The sequence below is a fragment of the Poecilia formosa genome, unplaced genomic scaffold, assembly GCF_000485575.1.
Source record: "Poecilia formosa unplaced genomic scaffold, Poecilia_formosa-5.1.2 Scaffold2, whole genome shotgun sequence".
Lineage (NCBI taxonomy): Eukaryota > Metazoa > Chordata > Actinopteri > Cyprinodontiformes > Poeciliidae > Poecilia > Poecilia formosa.
Genome location: NW_006799941.1, coordinates 100,248 through 112,355, shown reverse-complemented (window position 1 = coordinate 112,355; position 12,108 = coordinate 100,248). Strand labels below are relative to the sequence as shown.

Below are 12,108 nucleotides of genomic sequence, written 5' to 3'. Positions count from 1 at the left end.
CAATCTTAACAGCAGGGGATCGCCAAGGTATACTCAGAAAGCAAATATGGACAGAACATTTCTGCAGGTACAATTTGAAGAGTAGAGGAAGTGTGGGATTTTTTTTCTCACTGATGCAACATGAAAGCTTTCTGCCCTCAGCAATTATGGATAAACTGTCATTGACCTTTGCCAGTGAAGTGCAGGGAAACAAATTTTAACTGCCTTTGCCTTCTCATTAGCCCTGAGTGTTTAATATAATTGTTACCTTTAAGCTGACTGCTAACAGAACCAGCCAGTGTACGATGTCGATTTGCATGCATAAATCTACATAGCTGGGATGTTGTTGCAATCCATTGTAATTGGATTGCAATGGTTTGATGAAGAGAAATGAAAGTCTTAAAGACACAACAAAGAATTATCGACACACAAATTCATGGATGAGATGTTAAGTCATGGAGTCAAAAAGATAAATAATAAAGTGAGTATTAAAGAAGGACACAACAAAAACATATATGCACCATACCTGACACTCCAGTTTATCCAAAAGTTGCTGCAGTCGGTTGACCTGAGAGCACCAGTTTTCTTCATCTTCTATGTTGACACCTGTAGACAATCGATGGACCAATTAATCAATTAAACAAGTATCTAGTTAAAATCCACAAACAAACTGAGTAATTCTCTAACAAGCAGGTTTCTGTCTTGCCAACAAATCAGCCATAATCAGACAGATTACGGATTCCACCATTGCATCAGTAAAACTCTGTATTCCTCTTATCGGACAACCAGAGAGAAGGTTTAAAGAAACTGCAGCCATTAAAGACCAATTTATTCCGAGTCTTCAGAGAGGAAGATCCTTTTATATTACAGTTCATGTGATTAAAATGAATTATATTATGTGAAAATTCACCAGCATACATGAGGGTTTTTTTTTTTTTTTTGCTCTGGCTAAAACTGACAAGTGCAGGGATATTCATGCATAAATATGGCCCAGCTGTCCTCTAAATGCATGAATAATGCTTCCCTCAAATGTTGACAAGCTGCATCAGTGCTCTGAAGGGCTGTTTGCTTGGTGGCACTATTGTCTAATTTTAGAATTAAAAGGACAAGCAATTTCAGCTTAGCAAATATTTAGCACATGCAAATAGCTGGGTGAATATGACAATCAGTTCAACATAGATTGGGAGGCAAAATTAAAACCTTTATTTTGTTGCTGTGCGACTAAAACCTTTTACAAACCAGTTTGTCAGAGTGACAGTTCCCTTTATGGTGCCAAAACAGGCAGCTGCCATTAGAGACTTCTACATTCTTGAACTGTGTGCTTGGTCAGCAACCATGTTTGCGTGGGTGGCATGTGTCAAAGTAATACACAAGAGACAGAAAAAAAAAAGGATTTCAAGAAAAACTCTGCATTAAGAATCACACTCTGTCAGCTTGTCTTATTGTTATAGTACATCCCAGTGATATGAAACCCAATTTTAAACAAGATAAAATAAAATAAAAAAAAGAAGTTACTTGAGGCTGAAACCCACACAAATATTGAGGAGTAAAGATAAGCAGTGTGATCAGGATTAATATTTAATAAGAAACAAATGAGACTCAATATAAAGACATATAAATGAATTTAACTTTTGCAGGGAAAAAAGAAAACCCTGAAAAAGTTGAATAAATATTCATTTGACTCACCTCATATGTTTAAATATAAGAAGTCTAATTATATATTCTCTTTACCTGTGTTTGGCGTCCCAGTGCAGGGATCAGACGAAGACACACACAGGTTGTTATGGACCCTACGACCACACCGCCTGCCATTTTTCTGTACCGCTGTCAGCTCGGGAGCCTTTACCTCCCTCCTGCCATGACAGTGATTGGAGACCCAGGGAGACAAACATCAGAGAGAAAGACAGCAACTGTCAGAGGATCGCAGAGGAAACAAACTAAAGATATGGCAGACAGAGGTAGTCAACAAGGGTGCAAGGAGAAGCTGATAGAGAATGAAATTAGGGGGCTAAATGAGGAGACTTGGAAAAGAAGTGTGAGAGCAATGCAGAGAGAAAGATCGTGGAGAGAAGTCAAGAGGGATGATAGGTTAGTATGTAATTCAAGAGTGAGGGATGAACAGTGAGTAGACAGAATAGAAAACTTTGTGAAGTGCTCTTCCACGCTCAAATTATCACACTTATACAGACACACAGTTCAGTATAGCTGGAAAAGTGTGTTGGACGCAGTGAAAAATATCTGTCAAAGGCACTTACAATGTGCAATTTTAAACACTCACAGCTTATAACAAATGAGTGTGAATGCTTTAATTTCATTTGTGTATTTCTCTGCAGGTGGAAGAAAAAAAAAACACCTCTGCACATTTGTGAGGCTTTGTTATAGTGCTCCTATTTTGCTTTCCTTTGTTGGAACTTTGTGCATTCTGGTAATTTCATGTGTGTGTATTCAGCATCCTGCTGACGGCACAGAGGGAGCATATTGCCAGGAGGTCCTCATGCTGAGAACCTGCAATCCAAAGGCCACAGGAAAAGCCAGAAATCTGCCAGTCAACATACGGAAAGAAGTTTCTATACCTGTCTTAATTTTTCTTTGCCTCTGTTTCTGAAAATCGCACACTGTCTACCATCAGCTCAACGACGTGGACCGGTATTTGTTTGGTGGTTTTCCTTTTCTCTTTTGGACTCGTTGTTGTGTTATTTATCTGTGTGGATCTGTGGCGAATGCTTTGTCATCCATTCTGCTTTAGCTCCTTCTCTGCCTCCTGGAGTCTCCTCTCAATAATTCACCTTGGCTATAATCGGTTTGCTATTTCCAATAATGCCAGTGTGGCACCCAGAGGGGGGAGCAGAGTTCTGCTGAGCCAAGAAAACCACAGTTCAACAGACAGACACTTACTGTTTATATACAGAATGTAAAAAAAAAAAAAAAAAAAAAGCATGACAGTCGATAAATATAAATTCATGACTATTTGCTGTGGTATAATCTCACAGCTTGATATTTAAAAAAAAAAGAAATCTAGCCTTTGATAGGATTAAATGTTTTCTCATTTGGTAAAATTTTCATTACTGAAAACCGTTCTATTAAATACATGTAATTGGAGGGTTAATACTTTATTCTTTTAAGTTGATAAAATTGTTGATCAACTTTTAAATAATAAACTATGACCTGACAGCTTTTGTCCATCACCTCATTCTCCTCTACCTGTGCTGTTCCCACTTCTCTCTGATTAGCTCCTCTGGTTTCCCTCTCATTCCTCACCTTTTCCCCAGTGCAGAGGCTATTATTATTTTTTGGTTTCATTCGCCTTCCCCAGCTCCTTCTGTTATTTCTGTCTTTGTGTTTTCCTCTCCGCTGATGCCCCATGCTCCCTAGCCTCTTTGTAGCCATCCTCTTGGTATATTTAAGACTCGTGATGACAATTTTATAAAAGTATTTAAAAAATTACTGAAAGAAATTGTGGAGTTTAAGCATTTTTAAATTCAATAGATTATTAAAAAGAAATCAAAACGACTCAAATTTAAAACATTTTGATAAGAAAATGTGTTCTTTTTGAAAGAAAAAATCTTGTTGCCACAAGTAAATTAATTATCTTTTTTTTTTTAATTTAGAAAATCAAAGACTTCACTGCCAATGTTTTTGTATTTTAGATCTTATTAGTAGTGCTGGAGTGCAGTGATTTTTTTTTTACTGATCTCCTCCTTTACCCCTCTGATTATAATCATTATCATTCTCCACCGGTTCTTATTCTGTTCAGGGGGCACACAAGGTGTAAGGGTTTTTGACAAGGTCAGAAGAGGGCTACGCTCAGTCCGCTCTCCCACATCAAGCAATTCTTTTACACATTAAGCAGAAGGTGGAATGCCTAATTTTCAGTCAGAAAAGGAGAAACCAACATTTTTTTTTCGTAGGATTGAGAAATGATTTAGCAAAAAAAAAATAAATAAAAAATAAAAATCAAGGAATAGAGATCTTGCAGCTTGGAATGTAAAAATAATGTTAAAGGCACTGTTACTGTTCATTTCTGCTTTGACACAGAATGGGATTATTATTCTGTTATAACACACAAGTGACTTCACAATTTTAGAACTTTTGCTTTTTAGCAAGGTTGCTTATGAAAAAATATTGTTTTCGCTACTATGTGGACAATGTGTTGCAAACGGCTAAACCAGACGCCACAAATAAGACATAGGCAGACATAAGTGGAGCCATATTGCAGAACTCACGGAGCAGGGCTGCTCTGCTCCTCCACAGCCTCCATGGCACACTGAAGGGAGCTCTGCAGGGACAACAGCTGACTGGATGTCTCTCTTAGCATGAACCTGGTGACGAACTGACCCAACACACTGGCACCTTGGTACTCCTGAGAGAAAGACAGATTTCAACATGTGTCAGGGCGCAAAAACCAGGCAGAGAAACATCAAAATGCATGCAAGCTCTAGAGCAAATACATTGTAGTTAGCTGGGTTAATGGATACACTAAGGTATTCTGAACTATGTATTCGGATTCCAGGGAGAAAGAACTTAAACAGGAGCTATAATTGCTGCTTGAGTCTCCAAACATGAATGTGATTAGATATTCCCAGAGGACTCTTGAAGCAATGCTGCAGAGCTGTTTGCCAAAACGGCGAGACTGATTTGTAATCTCTGCAGAATAAGCATTTTGGGATTATCAGTCCAGAGCAATGACAGACCACAGCTGCTAACTAAGACTGAACAATCCTTTGAGGATTGCCTCACCTCAGCAGGAGCAAGAACAGTGGAGACAGGTGATCTAATTAAGACAGGATGCATAATGTTTCAGAACAGATCCCCTCCCTTCTTTTCATTTAACATGCATGAAATCCAAATCCCCGATTTAAGGTTGTTCTCTCAAAGTAGCTTTAGTCAATTCAGTTAAGAGATTGAATTGTCATTCTTGCAGAATAAAATGGGAAAATGTTTTGCACACTGAGATTTAAGCTATTGGGTTGACTGTACCAGATCATTTTGGTTCTAATAAGAACAGAGTTACATATCTACAAACCCAATGAATAAATCTGAATATTATTGAGAAGTTGATTTATTTTGGTAACTCAAATAAAAATGTTAAAAACAATATGCAGATTAATTACAAACAGGTGTTTAAAGCCTTTACAGGCCTCATCTAAACAGAATATTCTAATTGTTTTGGATATCTATGCATAGTCTCCTCAACCTGGTTTATAATACATTTTTTCTTGAGTGCGTTGACCTGCTTAAAGGAACTGGGATGCACTCAATGTTCATTGTTACTTTCTCAACAGAGCAGAAGACACCTCTTACAATGATTTCTCATTGGTTTGGCACATTTTCCCTCACCCTTTTGCAAAACAGTTAACACAGATTCACACATTCAAGCAGTCCAAACTCAATTGTTCTAACTCCAGAAACCAAACAGAAATCGGGTGAAACTACCTAGATCAATATTAAATCAGATCCTATTTTTATTTTCTTATTCTCTAATAGATTTTATTTTGGTTCATACTTATAGTATTTTCTCTAATATTTACAGTATTTCAGTCTTTAGCCAAAGTAAAAAGAAAAAAAAAATGGAATTATTAAAATTTGCATCAATGTTTTGATCCTGGATCCAGGTAAAGTCGACAGAGCCTATGGCAGTGGCTTAAAAGTGATGTAATAAGCTCCAATGACAAGCACTGAGTCCTGTACTTCTTGTTATATATTATGTAATGATTGATTGAAGAGTCCATATACTTAAAAATGGCATTCATTACATATGGCATCATAAGGCATTTTGTTTTTAACATAATGCCTTATGTTTAAAAACTGCATTTACCTTTTCAAAAATATATGTGAGTCTTATGCTACTGATTGAAAAAAAAAACACTGCATAAAGTTAGACAAGTAATAGTAATATTAATAGTAATGTTTATATATTAAGAAAAGGTTTACATTTTTGAATCAAATGTTAAACAACATGATGTTTTTTGCTAAGTTAAATGGACTACCTGTTGGTTTGGTGGCAGTTTCGCATATGGGAACATTTTATTTAACTCTCAGCTACAAAGCATCTTTCTTAGAGTAGCTCATCTGTGGTGGAAAAATGTAGTCGCTGGTGGAATCCTAATCTGCATATACTCTGGACTGAACACGGCGGAACCTTTGAAGTAAAGGGAGCAGATTGAGTGGCAGCCACTGCCTGTTAAACTAATCACCATCTTTGTCCATCTGCAGCAAGACGAACAGCAGCTTCAACAGCAGAGAAGTCAGAAGTGGCTCGGCTGCAGAGGAGGGAGTGGAGAGGATCTGAAAATGTTTCCCAGATGAGCAGGGGGCAGAAGGCGAAGGTCGGGAAACCAACCTTGGCTACATAATAATGCTAGAACATTTAATGCAGTACAAACTTGCTATGATAAAATAAGAAATCTGTTTTCTTTTTCTCTTTTATGCACTGAAGGAATGACTTGGTCTATGTATGATGAAGAGTTTCACGTGATTGCTCTGAAAATCTAAGAATCTCCTGTGTATCCAGGAGTTACACATTCAGCATGATATTTGAATCATATCAAGGCATATGGCACCATGAAAAAGTGATGACACCTGTAAAGCTAGTAACTGTACCTGGTGACAACAATGGACATCAAGTATTTACAATTAGTGGTAAAGAGTCTTTTTCACTGCTGTGGGGAATGATTTTTATTCCCACTCTTCACCGAAGAGAAGAAATCCTCACACTGGATTTTCTTAGAGCAGCTCTAAGAAAATCCAGAGCTGCTGTGGATTTTCTTAACTTATCTAAGTATCTTAGATAAGCTAAGATAAGATAAGCTACTTATCTTATCTTAGCTGCTCTAAGATAAGTGGTCAAACCACAGCATTTTGGTCCGTTTCAAGTTCTAACTTTGACTAAGCCACTCCAAAATCTTTGTTTTTTTTTGCAGTAGATTTGCCAAATGTACTTCAAAATTCATGGTTCCATCAATTCAGGGAAATTTCCCAGGTTCAGAAGCAGAAAAGCAACCTCAAACATTACCATTACTGTGTGTGATGCAATTTTTCTGAAATTAGTTTCACACCACATGCAACTGGACACACACCTTTCAAAAAGAAATGAATTTTGTCTCATCAGTCCACTGCTCAAAGTCTAGGGCCCTGTGTATCTTTGGGTTATCTTTCCAAACGTGAAGTGGACCTTTGTGTTGTTTTGACCAGCAAAAACAAAAAGGCAACAACAGGAGTAGCTGAACTTTTTCACAGCACTGAACTTTCTGGTTAATCACACATCAAACTTTTCTTAACATGAACAAATAGATAAAGGTTTTCATGCAATGTGCAGAAATCTTACCTCTTTAGTTTTATCCATTGCTTTTAAAATGGCAATGTTCAGGCTCTCCAGAGCTGAGAGAACATTTACATATTCTCCGAGGTGCTCAGAAAAATAATCTAATAAAGAAAAGAAGAATAAATATTTGAACACTTATTGCAGTGAAAGACAAATGAATAAGTAATGCTCTTACATGTTCTAAGATTCTAAAGAAGTCAAACCATGACTAGTGAGATTTATAATACAGTCCAACAGAAATGTTGATGTAAGAAGAAATGGCTTTGTAGGAATTAAACGGCCAACAGTTTTTAAGTGCTTAAACTACTGAAATCCCTAATAGGGGACATGAAGGATGATGTATACAAATTTAATGAATAAAACTCCTACACATTTTTTTTTGTAAAAATTTTCTTAAAGGAAATAAAATGAAAAAAAAAAAAAATCTTTACCAAGCTGAAACAATTGATTAAATCTGAAATTAAATGGCGCTTGTCTTAATAAAAAGTCAAATTTTATTCAGCATATAGTTCAACACACAGTAAACACTGATCCAAGGTTAATGGATCCTAGGTCTCAAACATTTTTGTTCACTCCTGTTAACACTGTCTCTCCAAATCGGTTCGTCAAATGACTTCTTGCTCAATAAATGCTAAATGTTTATAGAATTTGATCTGCGACAAAAGTTGGCCTCTGATGTGGAAAACAGTCAGCCTCTCTTGACGTCAAGTGGAAAGTAAGCCATTCCCATTTAATCAATTATGCATAAGTTTTATTCTGGGCAAAACTGGTGTTTACCCATCTGGGTGCCCCAATTCTTAGCTTTATTCAGGGCACACAATCCATTTAAAGATGATAAAAGAGGAAAATTGCTTTCAGATTTAGTGTAGGTGAATGGTTATCCAATGGTAAGGAGTTCAATATGGGGCATTATTAGTGATTTCAACGGTAATTAATTGAAGTAGTAGACATAAATAAACTTTTTCATTTTTGAAAAAGCTCCTCAAGTCTTAAAGGCACATAAAACCTGCCTTAATTTGCAGATTCAAGAGCTTGCCTGACAACATTATGAGACATCAAAATGCATATGGTCATAATCTTGAAAGAGACAGAAGTTCGACTAAAATTAAGTATTTAAAACAGACAGTGCACTTTTTCGCCAACCTGATAACTTGTCGGTGTCCAGATTGCTGCAGGGCAAAATGTAAGAGGAGATAAATGAGAAGAGTTAATTAGGCAGGTGCAAAGAGGTGCTGCACTTAATTCCTTGAGATCTTTTAGTTGATTTTTTTATAAACGGGAATATTGCAGAGCTATCCTATAGAACGCATGGTGATTGCATTAAAACTACAAAGAGAAGATAACATGAGTTTGCAAATCCTATAGTTTTTTTTGACTGACATGGAAGATTGTACAGCATTTGTCCTTAGAAATTGTGAATCTGTCTTTCTTGAAAAACTGTTTTTCAGAAATGCTCATGCATTCAGCTGTGATATTACTTTCTTTTATATTTCCTTTTTATATTTGACACACTGAAAATCCCTTTCTTTGTTTACCACTCAGAGAAGATGTCATCACACTGGATGCTGTAAACAGCTTTTGGTGTCACAATTTAAAACAACGGCACTGTTCTGTACAGCTCGGAACATTAACCTCTTGCTTTAATGGAGTGTTAAGGGTTATTCTCATTGCTTAGTGAAAAATCAAGCCAGTTATTGCCTGATGTTGAGAGAGTGTTTACCATCACACTGAATATGGCTTCATTACCGAAAATTGTGAAATATTTTGTTAAAGATTTTTACCATCACCAAGTAATTACATTTTTCTGGGAATGTTTTTCCAGGACACAATACATTTAATCTGTTATTGAAGCACATCTCATGCCAGCTGCTTCAAAGAGAAAGTGTGAGGGAAAAACTGTGGTGAGCTTCTACTGCGGCTCAATACCCCAGTGATTTTCAATAATGAAAAAGTCCTTGCTAAGTCAGCGTAACAAAATCTCATCAAATCAGTCTGATTGCTGTTTATTGGACTACAATTTTGTCTTTTTACCTGGGCTTAAGCACATAATTCAACAATGAGATTGGAAAATTTGCATGTGTAAGAATGCAGTTTCCTCATAAAGGCTAAAAATATTAAGAAGATAGGCTTATAAAAAAAGATAAAACATAATGCCAATAAAGACTTTCTGTAAGACCCAGAAATAGGAGATTTTTTTTTTTCTTCAGCAGCTGTGGCGAGTTAAATTTCCACTGCAAAGCACGAACTTCTGCAGAAACCCTCAGGCTGGTCAAACTGATTGAGTTTTTGATGTTCCTGGTGCATTTAATGATATTTATATTCAGAGGATGTGAACTGTTACTTTTTGAAGTCTGGTTTCAGGGGCCATTTTCTTTACTAAAAACTTCCCTCAGACTGTATTTTGTTGAACCTGGAGCTGATGACTTGATGAAGGAACAAAATTTGATAACGTCTCCTCGTTATATTCTTCTTCAAGTAACAAAAAAAATACATAAACACTCACTTATTCTGCCGTCCGTCTATGGAGTAAAAAAGTTCCTGAAGCTCTTCGGTTGTCAGGATCCCATCCGCAAAGTAAGCATTGAACTCCTCAAATGACAACTTGCCGTCATCTGAAAAGCAGTGAAGGATTTATGACAGAATTACTCAAGGTTTCCTAACCTGCCACAATGTGGTTCCTTTTTTCAGTTGATTTCAGACTTCATATTTCTTCTTATTTCCATTTAACTTTACATTTTCTATGAAGTTATGGCTCTGGTACCCTAAGTAACTAATATCTACATGTTTTTGTAACAATTAACTAATTGGTTTGAGGGAATAAATCCTTTAAGCACACTTTTCACTGTATTCTGAACTTGTCAACATACCACTCATCACATTTTAATGAATCAAAGCATTTATTTCTGTGGTCTTGCACAAAACTGTGCAAGGAAAACAGAAAGTTACTGATAAATGATATGCAAGTAGAAATATAATACATAAAATATGAAAAAAAAGATACTTGTTTAGCAGTTTGGAATTACTTCCTACTTGAGCTAGTTAATTGTGAGCACAGCTTTTTGTGGCAGACATTGCACCGAAAAATCAATAGCAGAGGATGAATGGCTGGATTGTCATCTGTGAAGAAGAGCTCCTTCGTGAGCAAACTATCAATCCCTCTGCTAGTACAAATAAATCAGGGTGGCCAAGAGTAAGCTTATACCAGTGAAAAACTATGAGAGATTTTCAACCTTACAAATTAGTAGAGATGAACAGATTGTGACTGCAGCAAGCAGTACTCAGCAATGACACTCAAGCAATTGGAATTACGCCAATTGGAGTTAGACTCTGTGAGTCATTGTGAGTAAAGAACATGTCAAGATCAGTCAAAATAAAGCAAAAATTAGCTTGACAATGCTGAACAGAAAATGATATTAACATAAAGAAATCTCGGCAGGAATGCAAGACAAAGAAAATGTTTGATCATTCTTTGAAGACTATCATTCAGTAACAGGAGAGGTTTATGTTTCTATGCTTATATTGCAGGAACATAACAAGCAACTTTCTACACATCACATCAAACAGGCCTTTTGTCTTTTTGTTAAATTCAGGATCATGTAACCCTTTCCAGTTAAACCTTTTTACATTTTGCCACTTTATATGGTGTGTTTCTAGGTTTTCTTGCCCTGTGAAAACCCAGGAACAAACTAGATAGGAATAAAGTTGAGATAAATTTAACTATGCATTAAATCACTAGCTTGTTTAAATTAAATATTCTTGAGTAAGACTTTAACATCTAAATGCTACATTCAGGTCTTACTGGTGTCTATCAAGTACAAGGTAGGGGGACAGTGAGTTCCTGTCAGCTGACTTAGCAGACCTAAAACTGAAGAGCACAGTTCAGTTTGAGCCTTTTAGTCATTTAAAAAAATAATAATTACCATTGACCGGTATGTAGAAGGTACAAGACAAAAATTTTGTCATTGCCACATTTGGTAATTTTCATGTTTTTAGGTCTACAAGATAGTAGGTATACAAGATACAAGACACACAGAGAAAAAAAATGACATAAAGTTACACATTTGAATAATTCCATACAAATGTTGATGGTGTTGTCAAAAAACTTAGACATGTTTTGTGAGAAATTAGAAGTCAGGGAATTTTGGTAGATCTCTGATTAAGGGAAGATCAGTGCTGGCTGGTAGATGGATGGATGGATGGATGGATGGATGGATGGATGGATGGATGGATGGATGGATGGATGGATGGATGGATGGATGGATGGATGGATGGAAATTAGAAAACAGAATCAGTGTCCAACATTTCTTTCAGTCCATCCATTATCTAACACACATATCCTTGCAGGGCCAGAATTGTATTTTATTTTTTAAAAGGGTTAGTTTCCTAAAAAAAACAAATAAACATTTAATGTGAAGCAAAATAATATATTTTATTAATCTCAAAGTCCCTCCTTCTTAGATAAATATTTAGCACTGGACATTTTCAGCAGAATACTTTCACACATTACTTTCTAACTTCCCTGTCTAGCACTGGCTTTTTTTTCCCACCATTTATGCACAGTTTGTGCTGATTACTTATATCTTTACACCATCTGTACTGTGGCTTACAGACTGTGAAACCAAAGATCTCTCCACATGTCTCTCCTTGTGTCATATTTGGAAAGATTCCTATATTTGGAGTGCCAAGATAGACAGACAGCAGGATTCTCAAAAGTGACACTCAGAGGAAGCCTTGACAGTTCTAGGATATATGTCTTCATATGTCAAAAGGGGGAGGTTTCCAGTAAGAAAAATATGCAAAAGCATCAG

General features: G+C 36.4%; 1 protein-coding gene across 1 annotated transcript in view; it reads right to left on the bottom strand.

The window, feature by feature from the left end:
- Positions 1–12,108, bottom strand: part of necab3 (N-terminal EF-hand calcium binding protein 3) — a 34,915-nt gene that overhangs the window by 10,381 nt on the left and 12,426 nt on the right. Inside the window, exons 3-8 of the mRNA XM_007548073.2 lie at positions 9,804–9,912; positions 8,444–8,469; positions 7,304–7,401; positions 4,203–4,339; positions 1,711–1,832; positions 506–585 (exon numbers count right to left, since the gene is read on the bottom strand). Coding sequence (XP_007548135.1) covers positions 506–585; positions 1,711–1,832; positions 4,203–4,339; positions 7,304–7,401; positions 8,444–8,469; positions 9,804–9,912 — 572 coding nt within the window. The remainder of the gene's footprint in view (positions 1–505; positions 586–1,710; positions 1,833–4,202; positions 4,340–7,303; positions 7,402–8,443; positions 8,470–9,803; positions 9,913–12,108) is intronic.